The 23,492-nt window shown below is 38.4% G+C and overlaps 1 protein-coding gene across 1 annotated transcript in view; it reads left to right on the forward strand.

Moving 5' to 3' along the window:
* The first annotated feature begins 3,369 nt into the window (after positions 1–3,369).
* LOC117521113 (rho GTPase-activating protein 29-like) overlaps positions 3,370–23,492 on the forward strand; it is a 75,787-nt gene continuing 55,664 nt past the window's right edge. Inside the window, 2 exon segments of the mRNA XM_034182427.1 lie at positions 3,370–3,522; positions 6,173–6,554. Of these exon segments, the coding sequence (XP_034038318.1) occupies positions 6,269–6,554 (286 nt within the window). The 5' untranslated portion in view covers positions 3,370–3,522; positions 6,173–6,268.

Raw genomic sequence — 23,492 nt, forward strand, 5'->3', positions numbered from 1 at the left:
ATAAAGTACAAATTTACTTACATAAAGTGAGAAAAACATGCACGTTTGTTCAGTTAATGTCATGAGCTTGCAGCGCGCCCCCGCGCCCCCCCCCCCCCCCCCCCGCACATTTTAAATAGCTGGTTAGCCCATAATGGTGTTTGTGTTCTAAATCAATACGATATCTATGAATTTCATTTTGTCCTGAGTGAAATTGTTTAAAAAAATACTGCCTAGTTTGTAAAGTCCTGGAGTTGCCCTTTAATAATGATAATGGCAACTGACCAGCTGTCATTGTGTTGATGCTGTACGAACTTTAAAAAGAATGGAAAAATTCTTGTAAATAGACCCAAACACACATCTTTCAAACACTCATTTCTTTTTTTTAATGCAATATCGGGGCATTATTCTTACCATTTCACAGAAATGGACAATTCCACCCCAAGATATATATATATATATATATATATATATATATATAAAAAGAAATATATATATATATTAAAATAGGCCTAATATTTTTTTAATTGTTAAGAATGGTGGTTGTGTTTTACTGATGTGTTGATAACGGTATCAGTTTGTCTGGTTCAGAAGCTGTGTAGGTAGCACTTCTATTGGAAAGCCGTGTATGTCAACAACTTAAAAAAAAAATAAGTATAAGATGTATATTCTGGAATGGGTCTGTGTGGGTGGCTGTTGTGATTGGCTCCTGTGCAGGCACGCCGGTTTTAACAGTATTACCTCAAATATAACCTGCTGACGCGATAGTATAGCCAGATTAGACAACGTACAGGTTCATCTGTGGTGCTCTTTGTGCTGTGGAAAGATGTTTTTTTTTTTGTTTGTTTTGTTTTGTTTTTTTACTGTGATCTGTACTATTTTGATAAAGAACGTAAAAGAAAACTGTAAAGTCGTAGTGAACTCGGTGACGTGTCTATAATCACACTAACGTAGTCCCTCCCTGTTAGGAGATAATGTGAGTGATCCAGCAGTCCAGCAATATTTATTATACAGCAATAGTCATTAAAATATCATTGTTCAAAGTCATAAACTCGGCTTCAGATCAGTTAAATGCTCCTCATTTCCCCTAGAAGGTCCCCCCCCCCATCAATAAAACACATGAAGTGCTACAGAGATACACTCTGATTGACATTTTTAATTTTTATTTTTCCGTGACCCGGGTGCTTTCACATATTGTGCCAGGAAACATCGATCACGTTAGGCGATCGGTTAACTCCAAATGTCTCACACGCAGCTCTTCTGAACAGAATAACCAGTTACCTCATGCAGTACCTCATTAGCAACACAAACACTGAGACAGTAACATCTCTTAAAAAAAAAATACAAATCAATAAAATGTGTAAATATTGTCAAATGTTAAAGGTTTCTTCCTTTTCATGTGTGAATCCCGCGAAACCTTTTTTTTTTTTTTAATCATCATGGGTTTTTTTGTTTGTTTTTGGTTGAGTGGATGTTGGACTGGATTGTGTGATGTTCCCTGTTTATGTGAACTGTGTGTTGATGGTTTTACTAAAAAAAAAAAAAAATTTTAAAAAGTGTGAATGAAAACTTTATATGTGAGTTTAAATGCTTAGAAATATAAACTAGATGATAATACATCCATCTTTTTGTATATTGAAATAAAGATGAACACTGATTAAAACTGTGAGTTGAATTTTTATTTGTGAATATGTGTTATGGTGCTGAAGTAGTTGGATCCATAAGTATTTGGACAGTGACTTGTAATTTTTGTAATTATACAATGATGTCTGTAGTGTGGGCATTCAGCTTTAATTCAATAATGACTTCATTTATATAGCACCTTTTAGTACCAATAGTAATTCATAGTGCTTTAACAAATTTAGTTTCACATAATAAAAACAAACCACCAGTAAAACCCATTGAGACAAAACTTGAATTTGGATCATAACATAAAATCTCTCTCTCAAATGCATGGAGAATGCCCTACTCAAAACTTGTATATGAAGGAAAGCAGATGAAAAATCTGCAATAAAAGACTCAACCAAGTAGGAATAAAAAATATGACAACTATTTCAAAATTCTGGCTTTTTTGTATCCTCTCATTTTCACAGGTCTTACATAATTGGACAAACTACCAAGATTAGTGTTCATACAAATCACTGGAGTTAGTAGTTCTTAAAAACTGAGTGACCGTAAGAAGGAGGTGAGTGAGGGAAGCCACCAAAACAATTATGAAGTTACAGGCTTGTATGGTTGTGACTGGAGAAACTGCACAGTGCAACATTGTATTAGCTGTTACAGATTCATGATGGAGTGGAACAGAGAAGGATTTTCTTAAATAACAAAAAATGAAAAGTGACATTTCAGTTTGTTTTGGCATGTGGGAGCCTCAAGCCCTCATTTGATCTGTTAACCACCATGGAGCTGTGAATGGTGATGCAGCACACAAAATTAGCACTATGCAGAGTTTCTCCAATCAGCCACAGAGCCTATAATTCCTCCAGAATTATCCTAGGTGACTTGGTGGCTTCCCTCACCAGTCTGTTTTGCACTGTTACGGATTTACTGTATTGTAGTTCTTAAATGGTTAATGTGATCATTTTGATGAGCCCATTGAAATAAAGCTTAAAGTCTTCACTAAAATTCCATCCTGTTTGTGCAGTTTTAAATCCAGCTGTGGTAGTGTGCAGAGCAGTCTCAAAATGACAAGTAGAGTCACTGTCCAAATACTTTTGGGCCACACTATGCAACAGTACCAACCAATAAAAACAGCAATGGAGTTGGCAGACTAATGAAACCGACATCAGTTCTTCAAACAAAATTGTAGTTAGGCCAAAAAAAAAAAAAAAGCGTGACACAAGTTCATACATTTGTACACTAGATGGCAGCATCAGTAAATATGGATTATTTTGTGTGTGCAGAACAATATTTTCATATTTGTCTCTGTCAGGCATGTCAAAGCGCCTCAAATATACTGTGTAAAGTAACTGTAAAAGTTCCTTAATTCATGTGTTTCATAATTAATAAAACTAAGTGATTTACACAATGTTACAGTTACAGTCGTGTCGGGTGGGAGGAAAAAAAAAACATTACAGTGCCGTGCTGTGGAGAAACCACAGGCTGCGGGAGGAACAATATTACAAGTGTTCATTCTACCCCGTCATCAGCAGGTGAAAATGTCTAAATATTCTAGACAAAATAGCATATAAAACTGCACGAATACGTCCGTAATGTAACTTAAAAAAAATAGATTTTTAAATTCCGCCAGTACTTTAATGCACCAAACCAAAACCGCGGATAGGAGTTGTCCAATCAAAATGTGTCTGGAGCGTCACGTGACAAACCGACGCGTAAACTACACTGACTTGAGAGTTGGCTGACTGCAGCAGAGCTCTTAGTGTACAGTGAGGAGAGCAGCAGTTATCCTTTCTTACTTATCCTTTCTTACTTTATTTCTTTTTTTTTTTTTCCTGAGCCGAAATGTTTCTGAGTTTTCCGTGAGGACATTTACGAAACGTTTGGACGGATTTGAGGCCAATATGTTAAGAAACTGTGCAGCAGGTACGTTTAAAGAGCTTATTTTGGTCCATCAAAGCGACTCCCGTGTCGACAGATTTGGGCTGAATCACTTTAGTTTTTGTTGTAAACTCAAGTCCCGACTTTTATGCGTGTTTTTGTTGGTAGCAGTGAGGATCTTTTAATTACATTTGCTTTGGGGACTTTTTAAAAATTGTTTTTATTGTGAAATGTTCGCTTTCACAAGTTGCTATTTTATACTGTACTGTACTTGTTAGCTAGTTGGCTAACAACAAATCCTTACAGATAATTTTAAAAATACTTTAAATAAATGTAATTAGCAGCAAATTAGATCATACATTCTGTTTAATTTAGTTAAATAGTAATGTTGTGGGTCTGTGGTAGTGTTTTTCTAACTTTGGAAATGTGTTGGAGGGACAGAAATATTAGAAAAACATTTTTAAACTGTAGTTAAGTAAAACAACGATAACCATAAAGGGGTTGATTTGTCCAAAGTCTGTATTGATATACATTTTATAGTTACATGTAGTTGGCGTTTCCTTTGAAACATCTGCAAAGTCTCAGTTCTATGACTGTAAATTCAACCCCTGAGGGCAAAATTTAGACCTCCAAAAGCTTACATTAGATTTTTGTGATATATGTAATGGGATCACATATTTGGGTTCCAGCAGGAGAAACATCCATAATTTGAAAGAGAGGAAGCACGTTCATTTCTGTGGATTTTCTTCCAATACAGGTATTAGGGAGTAAAAGTAAAATTTATCATTCCGATACATAGATAGAAGCTTTATTGTCATTGTAGACACAGCATACAATGAAATTAGGAGCACTGCTCTACTTTGTGTATCAATACAAAACACTCAAACATTCATTCAAGGATACATTTTCTCTATAAAAAGTAGATAACACTATAAAAAAATAGAGTACTAAGATAAATAGTGCAAAAAAAGACACGCAGGTTAAAAATGGTTAACATTTTGCTATGAATGGTAACATTTTCCATGTATATTGCACACTTTGGATTATATTGCACATTTGCAAATGTATTGCACATATGCTGATGTATACATAAGAAATTGCAGTGATTCCCAACATCTCATTATAACACCCTTATGACAAAGACATGCAATTGAGGCTTAATGTTTTACAGTTTAAAGGTGAACTTTATTAGAAAGAAGTATAACCATCACACATACTTCATGCTACCTTCAGTCAGACTGACAGTCACCATGTTGCATTGCTCAGCATTTGCATAAAATGACTTATCTCTTTTTGCTCCACATAGCAGGCATCGGAGTGATCACTTGTTTGTTGTTGCTGTAAAACACCCACTCTGAGTAAGATGAATGGCAGCTGGTGGCTTTGCCTCGGTCTGTTGTAGCTAGGTAATGTGACCAAGGGGAACCGTGATGTCAGATGTTGTACTAATAGTACTTCGCAGTTTGCGTACGCTACAGTATTAATAGTAATGGCATTTAAAGTAACAGACACAGAAACAGGATGTTTGTTAGAAATTATTTTTATTTATTTTATAAATCTTAAGAGGCACCACCTCTGTGTATGGGGTATTTTTCACCACAGAGTTTGGGTACTGTTTTGCTGACATGTTAAATTAGAGATAAGTTACACAATGTCTTGATTATCGTACTCGCACACTGGAACACCCTGGGGGTTCCACATGAAATTATGCCTGAAAAGGGGGTGGGCAGATGCATGAGCATGGCCACTACAACATTTGTCAGAGTGCACAGTAAAATGTCTGATTTCATCACAGATAACTCACCTGTTTAGTGCCAGATCTTTTCCACCTTGTGCACAACTCTTGTGCTACAAACTCTAAAATTGAAGTCATTGTCATGCGCCTGTTAACAGCATACACTGATGACTTTTTACGATGTGTTGTAGGCCATGAAATTACTTTGTTAGCGTGCGCGTTTTCATCGGCTTTAATAAAAATAAATAAGTCAATTTAGGATGGGCCTTTAAGCAACTTTTATTAAAAAGGTGGGGGGTGGGGGGAGCGATGCCTCAATGTATGGATACTTTTACGCAGTTACTGTGCTTTTGTTAAAATATGCATTTTGAATATTTTTAAAGTCATTGCATGTACTTGCATTAAGAAACTTAAGCCATGTGCAGCAAGATCTTAAGTAAGATTTTGCAGGAACATATCCACCCCGTATTTTGTTTGTTGACAGCAGAACTTCAAAATCTGCCTTCACATGGAGAGGAAGCTGGTGAAGAAAAACCAGCACTGGGTTGATATAATCGAATTTCCTCATCCTAGTCAAAACTCTGAACAGCTGTTCTAGATTATATGAAGATTTTTAATCATAGAACTGGGCAGGCCTCAAACATAAGTTTTGAAGATACAAAGGTAAGAATCAATTTCTCAGTGTTGTCAGCCTTAGATAATACTGGTCTATGCAATATTAGCTACATTCAGTGATAGAAGGTAGTCAGACCTAGTCACCAATCTGATAATTAGTTTGACTGAGTAGCGCTTCATAGAAATAAAATTGCAGTGGACCCAGGACATAGCCCTGAGGTATTCCATAATTCCACTCTGGAAAAATCAGACTTAATTTTGTCATGGAAAAACACACTGCATACCTGTGTTAACCGCTCTGAGGCATGAATATCATCCCGACTGTTTTCTCTCTTCTGTCTTCAGTGTCAGCCATCCAGGGACCAGGAGAGGGTGGAGATTTCAGGCGCTAACCGGCCTGCTGTGCTCTCCGATAAGGGTGGCACCGCACTGGCTGCTGGCATGCTTCGCAAGAGCAGCAGCAGTGGTAGTGGTGGGATTAAGCACTCCCAGGATCTGCTAAGATACCTTTCCAAGCCCCACGCAGGATCTCTATCATCTGTATCCACCAAGACTTTAGATATGGGCCGCAACTCCAAAACCTCCGATCCTCTGACCAGCATTGAGCTCACGTCTCGCCTGGTGGGCGCACCAGGAGTGGACCCTGAGTACATTATGCAGCTTGTGAGTGATGTTCGGTGGTTTGCTGATGTGCTGCTCAACCTCAAGGAGGCTTTCCAGTGTAAAGGTGAGTCCCCGGTGTGAGACATAGCATTGTTCCCGTGCTGCTCTCTGCCTGATATGAGTTTGTGTTTATGGCAAAATCAAAATTAAGCATGCAGTCCACTTTTTGAAGTCATTTTTATGTGGTACCTAAAGCTCAGAGTTAGTATTTACAAGTACCTCATGAATTTCTTTCTCTGGGTTCAATATAAATAAATCCAGGAAATTTTGTCACCAGCACATCCATCGCTGCGGTTACTGCCCGTACTGTGACGTTAAAATAAACGTACTGTGTGTACATGCAGATGGCCAAAATGCGATCAGGTCTGTTGGTGGGAGTGTGTATTATCTGGCCATTCCTCAGGGTGGAGGAGTGAGTCTCTGCTTGCATCATGCTGAGTGTTGTGCCGAGCCGTCATGCAGAGATTTTGGATGTTTAACAACCGTGTTAAATCAGCAAATAAGGATGAAATTGCCTTATTTGACTGTGTAATGCTGCTGTCCAGCGATGTCTTGGCATTTGGAGTTGTTTTTGAGATTTTAATGTTCAGGGGCATGTTTCGGTCAAAGAAATTACACAGAAAGGTAAATGTTGAGTTAGTTTGATTATTAACATGAAATCTGCTGCAGGAATGATGGATGATTGTTGTTGAAATAAGTACAATTTATATTTAGTATTCTGTTTTGTTTTAAACATAAAATTATCATCTAGAGTCCACAAATTTTAAACCAAAAATCACATATAATTGGCTTTCTTCTGCATCTGGGTTTTAGCAGGAAAATGTGCATTTACAACCCCAATTCCATTGAAGTTGGGACGTTGTGTAAAATGTAAATAAAAACAGGACACAATGATTTTCAAATCCTCTTCAACCTATGTTTAATTGAATACACCATAAAGTCAAGATATTTAATGTTCAAACTGATAAACTTTATTGTTTTTGTGTAAATATTTGCTCATTTTTAAATGGATGCCTGCAACACGTTTCAAAATAGCTGGGACAGTGGTATGTTTACCACTGTGTTACATCACCTTTCCTTCTGACAACACTCAATAAGCGTTTGGGAACTGAGGACACTAATTGTTGAAGCTTTGTAGGTGGAATTCTTTCCCATTCTTGCTTGATGTATGACTTCAGTTGTTCAACAGTCCGGGGTCTCCGTTGTCGTATTTTGCGCTTCATAATGCGCCACACATTTTCAATAGGTGACAGGTCTGGACTGCAGGCAGGCCAGTCTAGTACCTGCACTCTTTTACTACGAATCCACGCTGTTGTAACACGTGCAGAATGTGGTTTGGCATCGTCTTGCTGAAATAAGCAGGGACGTCCCTGAAAAAGACGTTGCTGGGATGGCTATTTTAAAGGAAAAAAAACAAGCCCCCAAGGGTGATTGTTAAACGAGGTGCTGCTCTGACACTTTCTTTTTAACTTATTCTGTAATTCTGACAACAGTTAGCAGTGAACTCATAAATCAACATCAATTTTATTGTCAGCACTGCCATATGTATGAGACATAGAAAGGATTGAAATGGCATTTCCTCTCAGACCACAGTGTAAACGTGTGACACGCAACAAAGCGTACCTACAGTGGGAAAAATAAGTATTTGACCCCCTGTCAGTTTTGCAGGTTTTCCCACCTACAAAGAATGGAGAAGTCTGTAATTTTTATTGTAGGTACACTTCAACTGTGAGAGACAGAATCTAAAAAAAAAAATCCAGTAAATCACATTGTGTTATTTTTAAATAATTAATTTGCATTTTATTGCATAAAACAAGTATTTGACTCCCTAGAAAAACAGATCTTAACAACTGGTACAGAAACATTTGTCTGCCATTACAGAAGTCAGACGTTTGTTGTAGTTCTTGACCAAGTTTTCACACACTGCAACAGGGATTTTGGTCCACTCCTCCATACAGATCTTCTCCAAATCTTTCAGGTTTGGAGTTTCAGCTCCCTCCAAAGATTTTCTATTGAGTTCAGGTTTGGAGACTGGCCAGGCCACTCCAGGACCTTGAAATGCTTCTTACGGAGCCCCTCCTTAGTTGCACTGGCTGTGTGTTTGAGGTCATTGTCATGCTGGAAGACCCAGCAACGACCCATCTTCAATGCTCTTACTGAGGGAAGGAGGTTGTTTGCCAAAATCTTGCAATACATGACCCCATCCATCCTCCCTTTAATACGGTGCAGTTGTCCTGTCCCCTTTGCAGAAGAGCACCCCCAGAGTATGATGTTTCCACCCCCATGCTTTACGGTTGGGATGATTTTCTTGGCGTTGTTCTCATCCTCTAAACATGGTAAGTGGAGTTGATTACAAAAAGCTCTATTTTGGTCTCATCTGACCACATGACTTTCTCCCATGCCTCCTCTGGATCATCCAGATGGTCACTGGTGAACTTCAAACGGGCCTGGACATGTGCTGGCTTGAGCAGTGGGACCTTGCTGTCCTGCAGAATTTTAAACCATGTGTTACTAATGTAATCTTTGTGACTGTGGTCCCAGCTCTCTTCAGGTCATTGACCAGGTCATCCTGTGTAGTTCTGAGCTTTCTCAGAATCATCCTTACCCCACAGAGTGAGATCTTGCATGGAATCCCAGACTGAGGGAGACTGACAGTCATCTTGTGTTTCTTCCACTTTCTAATAAATAATCATAACAGTTGTTGTCTTCTACCAAGCTGCTTGCCTGTTGTCCTGTAGTCCATCCCAGCCTTGTGCAGGTCTACAGTTTTGTCCCTGGTGTCCTTAGACAGCTCTTTGGTCTTGGCTATGGTGGACAGGTTGGAGTGTGATTGATTGAGTGTGTGAACAGGTGTCTTTTATACAGGTAACAAGTTCAAACAGGTGCAGTTAACACAAGTAAAGAGTGCAGAATAAGAGGGTCTTCTTAAAGAAAAATTAACAGGTCTGTGTGAGCCAGAATTCTTGCTGGTTGGTAGGTGTTCAAATACATATTTTAAGCAATAAAATGCAAATTAATTATTTAAAAATAATACAATGTGATTTACTGGATTTTTTTTTAGATTCTGTCTCTCACAGTTGAAGTGTACCTACAATAAAAATTACAGACCTCTCCATTCTTTGTAGGTGGGAAAACCTGCAAAACTGACAGGGGGTCAAATACTTATTTTCCCACTATCTATACATACACAACTATAAGTAAACGTGCAGTCAGTATGTTGTAAATAGAATAAACAGTGCAAATGGCTCAATATTTGAGTTGGGTCAAAGGCAGACGTAATGCAGTGCAAAGTTACAGTAACTGTAGAAGAATGCAGACAGTGTAATCATCAATGTAAATGTGTAACAAAAAAAATACACTGAAATAACATGTCCACAGAGGTCGGCAATACTGTATATTTATGCTCAGCATCAAAATTTGGTACCAGGTCATGCTTACACTGTACACATAAAGGCCCAGGTCTGGGAAGTGTCATTCCTGCATACATTACTGCCAGTTTCCCAGAGTGCTTTTGGCATATTTTTCAGGCGATTGCAGATATGTGGGTCTTTTTGATTCACTGTAAATTATGCATAATACAATAGTGTTATTACACTGTTAAAACCATAGAAATTCAATTAACAAGAATATTGATGCTTATAAATCTTGAATAGTGCTTGAAATGGATTGCAAGGGAGTTCAACCCACTTTAAAATGACAAAAAAAAATTTTTTTTTCTTATCGGCAAAAGTCATACATATTTGCAGATTTCCAGCTACTGCAGTGTACAGAAAGCAATCAGATATCAAGAATGAGTAGAGGTGATCTGGCAGAACATGCATGATGATCCCATATTGTGCATGCTTAGATAAGTTGTGCACAATATTACTCTTGTGTGCACGCATTGCTGCATTCCAAAACCTTCTTTATTGTGCAGTGGTTAGTATGTGCAGGAATGTGTAAAACAACAGATTAATCCTGGCCTCGAACACATTCATCTGTAATTGAGTTAAATGTGTTTTGTGAGTATATTTACTGTATCTTCCAGACTATGAATCATACCAGACGATAAGTTGCAACTTTTTCTGTGTTATGAGCTCTTTAATTTGGGATTTTTGTGCATTGTTGTAGTGTATTTTTTTATTGTTTGGCTCTTGGAGTTTATGTTGTGTGGCCTTTGATTCCGGGGAAAGTTCTGTATAAATTGTCATTATAATTGCTATTATTAATGACAAAGTTGTGAATTTTCAATATGTCGCACTGGAGTATACAGATTTTTTTCCCTCAAAATTCTACTCACAACACCCCATAATGACAACATGACATAAGTTTTTTTTTCTTTTTTTTTATCTTTGCAAATTTATTAAAAATAAAAAAAATAAGAATTCACTTGTACGTAAGTATTCACACCCTTTGCTCGATACTTGTTGATACAACAATTACAGCCTCAAGTCTTCTTGAATATGATGCCACAAGCTTGGTGCACCTATCTTTGGGCAGTTTTGTTCATTCCTCTTTACAGCACCTCTCAAGCTCCAAGAGGTTGGATGGGGACCGTCGGTGCACATTTTCAGATCTCTGCCGTGATGTTCAGTTGGATTCAGGTCTGGGCTCTGGCTGGGCCACTCAAGGACATTCACAGAGTTGTCCTGAAGCCACACCTTTGATATCTTGGCTGTGTGATTAGGGTCATTGTCCTGCTGAAAGATGAACCGTCGCCCCAGTCTGAGGTCAAGAGCGCTCTGGAGCAGGTTTTCATCCAGGATGTCTGTGTACATTGCTGCATTCATCTTTCCCTCAATCCTGAGTAGTCTCCCAGTTCCTACTGTTAAAAAACATCCCCACAGCATGATGTTGCCACCACTGTGTAAGTAAGTAAAGTCTATTTGTATAGCACCTTTCAAGATAAAATCACAAAGTGCTTTACAGTAATATGAGAAACATAGAAATAAAAAAACAGCAATAACATAGAACTAGTTAAAAGCAAACCCGTACAGATGGGTCTTGAGCTTCTCCTTAAAAGTTTCAACAGACTCCATGGAACGTAGGTGCAGTGGCAGTGCATTCCACAGTTTGGGAGTCCCAGTCTCAAATGCGCATTCTCCTTTGGTATTCAGCCTTGACCTTAGTACAACCAACAGGTTCTGGTCTGAGGACCTCTGAGACCTGCTTGTCACATACGGGTGCAGTAACGTAGAGTGGCACTGACAGTGTGCAAAACTCTAAAAGTCGTCACCAATATTTTAAATTGCAGTCTGAACCGAATTGGGAGCTAATGCAAAAAGGACAAAATGGGTGATACATGAGAGATAAGGTGATAAGGGTGATAAGGAGCCTTGCAGCCGCATTCTGGACCATTTGTAGGCAGTCCAGCGGAGACTTACTGAGGGTAGGGAGCAGTGAATTACAGTAATCAAGACATGAAGAAATAAAGGCATGGATGATCTGTTCCAGCTCAGCTTGAGACAAAATGTTTCTAAGGCAGGCAGTGTTTTGTAAATGAAAGAAGCACTGTAGGGATGGTGCCTAGTTTCCTCCAAATATGACGCCTGGCATTCACGCCAAAGAGTTCAAGCTTTGTCTCATCAGACCAGAGAATTTTGTTTCTCCTGGACTGAGAGTCCTTCAGGTGCCTTTTGTCAAACTCCAGGCGGGTTGCCATGTGCCTTTTACTAAGGAGCGGCTTCCATCTGGCCACTCTACCATACAGGCCTGATTGGTGGATTGCTGGTGAGATGATTGTCCTTCTAGAAGGTTCTCTTCTCTCCGCAGAGGAATGTTTCTGTACCCTTCCCCAAATTTGTGCCTGGAGACAATCCTGTCTTGGAGGTCTAGAGACAATTCCTTAGACTTCATGTTTGGTTTGTCTTGTGACATGCACTGTCACATGTGGAAAATGTGAAGTACTGTGAATACTTTCTGGTTGCACTGTAAGTCATAGCGCCTCCCAAACTAGTATAGAAAAACTGCATTTTTGTACCCTGAAAATAAATAAATAAATAGTTTGTTTGTTTTTTTTTTGTTTGTTTTTTTTAATACTCTCCTGTTTCAGCACACCTAAGGGTTCCAGATGAAGTTGGAAAGTTTAAAATACACAAAATCACTGAAGATTCTTTAAGCTGTGCTGTCCAAGAGGCTTGTCTCAGAAAGCAGGACCATCTACGACCACGATCATGAAGCAAGTGCTACGACAAAATAACATCCTGTTGTCAAGACCCATTTCGGTTTACCCATTCAAGAAAAATTAAAGACAGGGCCAGGTGGCATGACACGTCTTAACGTCTGCCGTCTGCCCTGTGTCCATTTTTCAGACTGGATGTTAGTACGGGTTCGACAGTGTCAGCATCAATTACTGCAATTATCTCATCTGTGGAGCAGCACCAGCGTTTATCTCTTAAATGCAGACACCTTTTATTATCACTGGAGGGTTTTGTCTTCTTTTTTTAACAAGATGACTTCTATGACCATGTTCACTTGGCCTGTTTGTCCAAAGAAAAACTGTCTTTTAATGAAATGAAGCTGAAAATGTCTCATCTGCTTTGGCTTTCAGTTTTCCTCTAAGTCTAAGAATACACATGGATTGTGCATCTGTTTGTGGGTTTTTGTCACACTTGTGGTTGGAAAGGTTTTAAATTACGTGTACATCACTCACAGCTTAGTTAACAGGATTTTTTTGTTTGTTTGTTATTTTTGTTTTCCCTGCATTACATAACATTCTGCACTGTAGGTATTTAATAATGTTGGCCTACAAATAGCTGGTTAAATACATTTTTGTGTACAGATGTGTAACAGTGCTGGATTAATGAATTGTGGATTGTTGTCTGATGGAAGGAGAAGTATGTCCTACACATACAGGAATGTATGTGTTGCTGCTGATTGTCTCATTTTTGGTGCAAGTACAACAGATGAACAAAACTGATTGTGAACAGGAAGTACTTTTTCTTTGTGTTCGAGGAGTGTGCTTTGTGCAGTACTTATTATGAATCATTTTGTGTTGTTGTGTCCCCCACCAGATTGCTTTACAACAGTATGTCTTGTCCACAAAGTAACCTACAAATTTGGTTTTCTGAGGTGCATCAGGTTACCTGGTTACATCCAAATCACATTCTTTGTAAATGTCCAAAGTCTGAACAAAAATAGTGATTTTTTTTTTTTTTTAAGAAATAAATCTGCAAAATGTAGTTTTGAATATTTGACCTACCAGGAAATAGAAATTTGTTGTAAATTTTAAGTGTGTGTTTGTGTAAAGACTGTGGGGAATGGGGTTGTCACCTTACTGCATCATGTTGTGTTCCAGCGATGGCATATTCCTTTAACAAGAATGTGCCTGACACTTAGGAATGAGGATGGGACTTGTCGTACTGTCCCTAGTAGGTACGTCTTGCAGTCTGAATATACCATGGTTCAAAAGCCATGAAGATTTCCTGTTTGAGGGTAAGAGCTAGATACGCGTAGTTGATGTCAGTCCACGTGGTTCAGTCAGTGAGCAAAGCATTGTTAATCTTGAAGGAATGAGAGAATAATTTGGTCACTTAAAAAAAAGAAGACACCTGCTGCTTAGAGGAGGAGAGCCACCAAATGTGTAAAGTGTGTTTTTTGAAGAGTGGCTGAGGAAAAGTGGAAAAACACGGTTACACCCAGTCACAATATTTGGAAATGAACCTCGTTAAGAACTGCTACATCAGTGAAACAAATACTCTAGGGATGGAGATAAATAAGTTCTTTGACGCTCTGGTCACCACAGCAGATCCAGTTTGGATCTGCATGTTTCTTTGGCATGCATTTTCCATCGGATGCCCTTCCTCTTTTGGAAGCAAGTGCACTAACCACTTGGCTAATTAGTGAGCTAACTGTGATCAGCAAGAGGTTTAATACAATTCATTATATGGCTGCGATGCTACGGGTGCTCTGGTTGATTTCCGGTCTGATATTTTCCCTTATCAGACTGGTTGCCATGACAATCGGTCCGGAAAGCGTAACACATTTGCTATCTATCTTGTTTAAGATGAGAAGGAGAGCATGAAGTCCGAAGCCAGGTGGCAGCCCACAGAGCTGATGAGGTGTGGGATCTCTGGAGGTGAGGACAGAGTTTCTTGCGAAGAAAAAAAAAAAGTTTCTCGCAAAAGCAGAAGTGTTGAACCGGGGTTGCTATACTGCAGGTGATGAGTGACAGCTGTGATAATCAGCTCAGAGGCAGGACCCAGCAAGAACCAATGCGACACACAACATTTCACTTATTAAGCAAGAAATTTAAATACAAAATAATGCACAGTCTGTACTGTCAACACCTTGGTCTGATGTTTTCCCGTACAGATCTCACGCTTGGTTAATAATCCTTTATTATGCTGTTTTGTGATGAAACACTATACTAAACTGCTGGTGGAAGATTATTTCTGGTTGATGACATGCTGCCTTCTGTGGTTAGCACCATGTTTCTGTCTTAAAAAAAAAAAAAAAAGTTCATGTGCCACAAACTGGAAATACAGAGAGAGATGCAAGTTGTTGATATGTCAAAATAGACATTTCATGGCAGCAGGCTGACATCAGTGTGTATGTGAGGCATCATTGTAAAGCCTTTGAGCCTCTGCTTCAGATGGATAAATGTTCATTCTACTGTGTGATACTGACACGTTGTTTTTATTTCTAGAATGTAAGCTGTTGGGATGTGGTTTCTAAGGGCTCGTCTCTGCGGGGGTTGCACAGCTCCTCACTGAAAGATAAATTTGAAATGTTTTGAAAGATTTTTCCGGGACAATTCCTCTTTGTCTTTTCGTGGCACCCTGCAGAATTCAGCTGGATGCAGTGGATCCATGCAGCGTGTTGGGTTGACAGAAACCCTCACTAGGATCTGCATTAATAATAGTGGGCCTGAGTTAACCAGACCGACCACATCCACTCGTGCTGTTTACGTAAATTTTTCTCGCGTCAGATTTTGATGTACATTTTCGCCCTTAGAGACTGAAATGCTTGCATCCTGTGAAGGTTCTAAAGGGTGGCCTAGCTGTCAGTCCGATTCTGTCACAGGAATTTGGCTGGGTTGTCAGTATTACAAGTATTTAGTGACAGTATATGAGCATTTGTACATTTTTATAACATTTCAGCATCCGGTGTAATGAAAGAACTGCACAATAATACTGCCAGGATATTTTCTTTAAAAAAAAAGTGGCCTGTGCGTGCATTTCTTTCCAGAAAGGGCTTGGTAATTGGTTTAAATCAGTATGGGGAAAAAGGATTCCTCCTCGTACACACACGGCCATGCTGCCCCCCACCCCCACCCGCTCTCCTGCATACCCTGCATTCCTTAGAACAAATGTTCATTTGTAGCTATAGTGCCTTCAATAGAATAATGCTAGGTGTGAGGCAGATTAACTACAAAACAGATTAATTTCATAATAACACAGTCAGATCATGGTTTCATTGAGTCATTTCTGATGATCCAATACTGTTTAGAAAAAAAGAGGTTGCATATGTTTACGAGAGAATGTTTTAAGAGTTGTGCAGCTTGCAGCAGGAAACTCATGCAGAGTACTTAATTTTGCACAAATTGAATTGTACCTCATCTGTAGGAAATGATGCTGGCTTTAATAATGCAGAATAATAATGAAAAGAACCCCTTCTTTCACGATGTAGCTTATAAACAGACATTTTGCTCAATTTCTTATTTTCACAAGCTGATATGCAAGTATCACTTCAACATTGTGTGTCAGTTTGTTGTTTAGTTACCGCGCAGGAATGTAACAATTATAAATTTCACAAATGTCACACCCCAGAGCATATTGAAAGTTTCCATTTTGTTGCAGATGGTTGTTTTGCCCTCATTGTCGAGCCAGAAAAGTTTGAACTTTAGGAATGTGTGCTGACCATTTGTGATGTCTACATTTTTGATAGATGAATAACCAACAATTGAGTTTGCTTTCTTTTTTGAATTATTATTACTATTTTTTTATTTTTCCGCTCAAAAAAGGTCTGGATTCATGCACACTTATTCAGCCTTTGAGTTTCAATTGTGAAAAGGGGGAAAAGTGTTTTACATTTGAATTCTAACAGATCCACTCTAGGCAAGAACAACCAATAACATAGCTGTGGAGATAAAAGCTGAAAATTTAATTTGCCCAATATGTTGTTGTGTGTTGTACAGCTTGTTCTTTCAACTCTGAAACACTGACTTAACTCATTATTTTACAAGGAGTGTTCTGCATACTGTCCGATACAGTGTGATAAGAGCCTGGAGGCAGTATATGCCTTAATGAAAGGAAACTTGTTTAGCTGACTCAGATTTAATTCCGCTGCACAGGCAGTGGCTTATTTCAGCTGTCAGTGTCTTTCTGACATGACTCTGGCTGCGCTCCAGCTGAAGTGTGTGGTTTTATGTGTTCTGTAACTGTGCTGTTTGTAGAGTAACTATTCATTCAAAATGGTATGTGGTGCAAAATTTTCATACATGTGTTTTTACAGATATTGGGGGAGATTTACAATTAAATATTGTGCACCTAGTTGACTGTCTTTCCCACCAGCAAGAGTTCTTTAGAGGTTTTATAACACTCAGGAAATGGGAACTGAATGACATTTGTGTGGTTGTCCAGGACAGGTAGAAAAGCTGTTGGAGCAGCAGGAGTGCTCTTTACGCTGTCTGAATCAGACAAGTAGAAATTTTTCATTTAAAGTGGTCAAGGTTTGAATTTTCTCTACATCATTAACACAGACCTCGGCTATACGGACTGCGCCATTGTTATTTTCAAGTTCGCATCTTGCAGCAGCACACCTTTGTGTTTGGTTTCCGTGGGGAATGTTCGGAACACTCCTCCAGGGGATAACAGCAAAAAAGGCAAGCAGTGACGTATTTATGAAACTGTTGTTGGAGTGTGCATAGAAATGGCAAAAAAATGGTATATTCCAGAGACTGACTCAAATAAACTTAACTAAGCAGGGAAAGTTTTAATATTTTTCAAGGTGTGAACAATCTCACTGCGGTGACATCTAGTAGTCAAGCACGTCTCATTTACAAAGCATTAAATGAATGTGAAGACCAAAATTGACATAGGCATGTGAATTTTTACTTCATACAAATATCCCCAGAACATACCAACTATAATCCCACCAATTATCTCCACTGGTTATGCCATTGGCATCTGTTTGACTTGGTTTCACCTTCTTTTACTTGCTCACGTAGCACAAGTCCTATCTTCTAAAAATTGACCCACTTGTCCTAATGCTAAATGTTAAACCCTATGCTGGTGAATTCTGCAAGATTCTGTCCTTTTAGTAAGAGCATTCAAGCAAATGCTGGCATATTTCTGCAGAACATTTATTGCAGAATAAAGCATTTTCATCCTCATGTTTACTGTCCATTTAAGTTGCCACTGTGCAAAATGTAGTCAGCACAAATGTTTTTCCTTCCCAGCACTCACATTTTTCTGAGACAACTGAAATGGTGTCTTCAATCGAAAGAAAAGCCGAACTTCGCCACATAGTAGTTTAATGAGTTGCTGCCTCTTCAGCTAAAGAATGGGCATATTTGTTGGGCAGTAACTTTCCACTAAGATGTTGAAGGATGTTTTTGTGCAAGCTTGTGGTTGGGGTGCGTTTCCTGGGGTGGGATTTATGGTTAAGGGCTCTCGCTGTTTGTCAGGAGATTGGTCGTAGACGGGGATGGATTGGCCGGCGGAGCTCCCAGTAGCAGGGGTGTCACTACTGGTGAAAGAAGAGATCTTCTGAAATTTACAGCAGTGGGTCCAGAAAGAAAAACACACTAAAGCCAACCAAATGTTAAAGCGTGTTCACCTTGAACATAGTGTTTTTTAAAAGTTCTTTTCCTGTTGTAATGATTGTTTTATAAAAAAAAAAAAAAGTCTGTGCCTCTGCCTTAGTATCATGATACACCTCAAAATATGTGTTTTCCAGGCTACACCCATCCGTTTTAAAAGGGACTTACAAGCCAACAAACTGACATGGGTGAATTATTGCCTCCATAGAGGAAGTAAGCACAGATACACTTGTCTCTTTAAAGTCTCAGATTTGTGACTGTTTCACACTTTACCTCATGCAATTTGACACTGCCAAAGCGAGGACATTCATAGAAAGTGATGTCATTGTTTCACCCCGGTGGTGATTCACACTCTTGCCTAATATAAAATCATGGCTACAAGTCATACACGGCTCACAAGAAATAGTTATTAGTCAGTCTTTCTGCCTGGTAAGATTTAACAAACTTATAAGAAATATTAAGCAAAATTCCAAAGTACAAGTGGAATTTCCACCCATTTTCTTGGGGTAGATTGTATGATACATGGTGTAAATTTGACCTGAGGTGTGGATTTTGATTATACTGTGCGAGACCACGCCACTGTGGGAGGTTTGCTGTCTGCTTCTCTTCACGTCAACAGTGAGAAAGTTTCGAAAATGAGTGAGAGTCAGAGCGTGTGGTGGTCGAGCGAGATACAGTGGGAAGTAGAGCTGAAAAAACTAATCAAGTTAATCGATTAAAATCGATTATTAAAATAGTTGTCAACTAATTTAGTCATCGATTAGTTGCTAAATAACTTTGTTTTACCGCAAATGTTTCGTTTCTTCCATATAATCAACCAAGCTTTGCTTTGAATCTTGAACCAATGAAGGAGTGCTTTGAGCTGCTGCTTCGTTGGTTTCATTTGTTTTATTTCACTTTATCTTAATTTTTCCGCACTAAAACCCTAAAGAGCATATGTCTGTGAAGAATATTTACCTTTTTTATGTTAAACTGACCTGTTATGGTCTTCTGAAACAGTTGATAGATGTATTTTATGCTAGCGCCGATGCTAATGTGTTAGCATGTCTATGTAGTTTTCAGTGTTAAAGTTAGCATTAAGCTGCTGGCATTTCAGCATGTTTGTGCATTTGTTTTCTGTATAATAATTAATGGCTCAGCATTTGTTGTCATAAAAGAGTCAAATGTATTACAAATGATAATATTTTTAAATTTATTTTTTTTATATATTAATAATAATAGCAACAATAATAATAGTAATAATAACGAATAATGCTACAATACAATTTTAGAGAAAGAGACATAAGTCACATGTGTCGTTGTGAAATGACCACATAGTTTACAAGTTATACAGAGAATGTTGCACATATAATGAGTCAGGCTACAGTTTTTGATTTAGGTTTTATGGTTAACTGGTTATGCTAATTGCTCATTTGCAGCAACAAAAATACCTCTTTTTTCATCATATATTTTATAACATTTAATGTTTCAATGTTTTTTTATGGCAACTCAGCACTTTGATAAAGCAGTGCCATTTGAAATAATTATTTTTGTTCTTTATTATAAACTGTTTTATTCTTTATTATTTTATATTTCAACAGCCAAGGGACATATGACAATTTGTTGATTTTTCAAGTATTTTAAGGTTTCAAATAATGTTCTGTTGTTAAATAAAGTGATAGAAGGAGAGAAAAATTGTTTCCCTGGCACATTTTTACAAAATTCCCTGCTAATCCGATTAATTGTGTCGAAACCCCATCAGATTCATCAATGATCCAAATAATCGTTTGTCACAGCCCTAACAGGAAGAGAGTCTTACTCTGTCAAACACGGATAAACCGAAGCCCAACCTTTCTGTGATTCATAAATTAAAGAGAAACGTTTTAATTTTGTTGAAACCTTTTTAGCTGTAGAATGTTAATTTTCTATAAAATGTATCAAAATCCACATTTATTTTTGGCCCGTGGCCTATTAATTAAAAGAAAAAGATTAAAAGAAAAATTTTTGTCTTTGTCGTTTTCCACAAGTACTCTGTAAACACAACAACGTTTCTGCATACACACGAAATCACTGAAAACATCTGAAAAGGCTGTAGTATATATGCTCGGCCTGCATGCGGCACTGCAATGCACCCACCAAAAAACTGACATGAAGATGTGAAGCATGCGCATATGAATTTGAACTTATTCTTCAAATCACACTGAATTATAAATCAACTAAACTACAAGAGAATGTTGACTAGGAATCATGTCAATCCAAATATGCTGATATAATGGACAAGTTTCAGGTGCAGTATTTGAGACACTCAGCAGAGAAAGATGTGACGTCTTGCGCCCGGGGTCAAGTCTGAGGTTAGAGCTGTAGTGTTGTGACACAATCAGTTCCCAAAAGCTGCATATTAGTTGTAGACCAATGCGCTATAATGTCTTTTATTATTTTTTATGAAACGGCTTAGTGGATCCTTATCATTTGATTGGTGCTTTGTACGTCATGTGACATGGATTATTCATCCCATTTATGTTGCGTTGCATTTAGCGTGCAAATATGGTTCCATTTAATGTGCAGATTTGGTTCCATACGTTTTGTACCATTGCACACTGCAACCCACGCACACAATAGAGGAGGCAGTGTTTAGCTAAACATGGCGGAGTTTGTTTTGCAGATGGACGACAGTTTGAACGAGCTGATTGACTGTGATAATTCTTCTAACACACACACACAAAAAACTATGCCGTAAGCCGTCTGGAGGCATGAAGAGCTGTTAGGATGAAAACCTGGACAAATTTCTGATGTGATTTTTCACTGGAATGAGGAAGTACACAAAGTCTTTTTTTTTTTTTTTGGAAATATCATGGTTGACTGAGAACAATTTTGGACTCCTATTTAAAGTTTCTGTTGGACTGTTGACGTCAAAGCACCAGTGACGCACACAAAAATGTAAGTTTCTTTTCTGTTGTTCATAAATTAATATGATATCAAATGACAAGGGTCTATTATAGCCATTATATAAACAAATAATGAATGTTTTTACATCCTTTTCAATGGAACGAATATTTACTTTGGTGAAAGCTGGAACGTTGAGCCTCGTTGGATGGTGTGTTCAATTCCATCTTCATGAAATATTCGTACCATTGAACTCAAACATTCATTATTTGCAGAATGTCTTGGACTTTAACCTTGCACTGTGCATAATTTCTCTAATCACAGCCACATAAGTCCATAACTTCTTCTGGGTTGTCTGGATGTCTTGGTGGCTTTCCTCACTCTTCTCCTTCTTGCACAGTCACTCAGTTTTTTGAGAACTGTCTGCTCCACACAGATTTACCATAGAGTGTCATACTGTTTGTATTTCTTCATAACTGATGTAAATAAAGTCCAAGACATATTCAGTGATTTGGAAATGTTCATGTATCCATCCCCTGGATGTCTTGTCTGAAGAAAACTCGCAATAAAGCTGATTATTTGTGTTATACCAAAGGGGACCATTACTTATGCAACCCATCATCATGGCTTTTATATTTTTATTTAATTTATATCAAGGTGCTTTGTGTTTGAGTTTAAGGAGGATCATTTTAGAAAATTTAATATTGAGAAGCCTGATTTACTTTTTGTATTTGAAATGACATAAACAAATTAAGATGTGTGAAATACCAAGGGGCTGAATACTTTTTCAAAGCACTGTATCGTTCTTGTTTTTGTTTTTTTTCCCTCCTGCTTTGTTTCACCACCCTGTAATTAATAGTCTGCTCACATGTTGACAGACAGTAAGAATGTCATCTTGTGTGCTTTCAGTGAAGTCTCAGAAACATGTAATGAAGTGTGAAGGAATTATCCAAACCAGGCCTCACAAACTACAGTTCACTTCCAGGGTAAAAGCAGGTAGCTGTTTGAGTGCCCGTTGTTTACCGTCTGTGTGATGTCTGGAGTCTGCTCCGTCTCCAAACAAGGCCTGGGAATGACAGGGAGGACACTAAACACTGCTGCATTTGTTTGGAGCGAGAGAGTGAGATCGAATTTTAACCAATACAAATTCCACATGTTTTGGAATCTTGTTGGCAGAGCAGCAATTTTATGATCACTTCTCCTGCAGGGTGGGAGCAAAGAGAGTTTTGAAAGGAATGTAGTGTGGACATAAATTGTGTAATCTACAGCGAAGGAGAAAAAGTGGCAGTTTCCATCTGGAGGGGAGTAATGGGGGGTGAGTCAGCTCGGAGAACAGTTTGTCACTATCCTGGAATGAAGCAAATGGATACATACCATAAGGAAATGACAGTCATCTGCTCTTCCAGATTGAATTCGTCACCCTCCTTTGAGACGAGAGGAGGAGGGATGCTGTGGGAGAAATGGGCATCTGTGGCGCTCGGAGAAAGCCCCGCGGCAGTTTCCCAAGTAGCACCGTGTTATCAGAGTTGCAGAGGCTTGTTTCATCTTGAGCACATCGCAGATCCAGGCAAGCCAATTGAGCGCCTGTTGTTGTCAGCGGGGGAGAAGAGGCTGTAACCTCTGTCAGGCCACCTGACAGCTTGGATTAGATTGCTTCTCGCCGCGCTCGAGACTCCACACAAAGAGCTTTGTTAAGTGCATAATGCTGTCCATACAACAAACGAAAGGGAGTCATTTAGACACATGTTTCTGTGTTCTGTTTAATCTGCCTGAAGCTGACTCACCAAAAATATGTTGTCGGACTAATTAGTCATTATTTTCAATACTTGCACACAAAAGAGAAAAGTCAGGGTCATACGTATTTGGGTAGTGACACTTTTTCTTTTTTTCACCCTTTTTTTTCCTCCATGTGTAGTTGAAATGAAACGACCAAGAAGTTCTTGTAGTGCAGACTTTCACCTTTAATGCATGGGATTTCACAAAAATATTTTATTAACCATTTAGGAATTAAAGCCATACGAGTGCATTGCCGGTGGGGATCCACGGGCTCTAGATTGGGTAGTGTTTGTAAAATAGGTAGGTGACATTTTTCAAGGGTGGTAATAAGTTATGCAAAGTTTGTATAATGAGTTTGAATGGCATTTGAGTCCAGAATGTTTTTAGAACCTTAGACCTCAACAATGTTTAGAAGAGGAACGCAGCCCTTTTATTTCCTGTTAATTATGCAGTTTTTTTTATGTTAATTTACTGTCTTTATTTATGAATTGTTTAGGTTCTTGTTCTCCACACTATTATCATTATTATTATTATTATTATTTTATTTTTACTTCTATTTTGTCATTTGATTTTTAAATGGACCACAATGGAAATAAGCATTTTCACTTTCTTGTGTCATCT

Source organism: Thalassophryne amazonica, chromosome 12 (genome assembly GCF_902500255.1).
Source record: "Thalassophryne amazonica chromosome 12, fThaAma1.1, whole genome shotgun sequence".
Lineage (NCBI taxonomy): Eukaryota > Metazoa > Chordata > Actinopteri > Batrachoidiformes > Batrachoididae > Thalassophryne > Thalassophryne amazonica.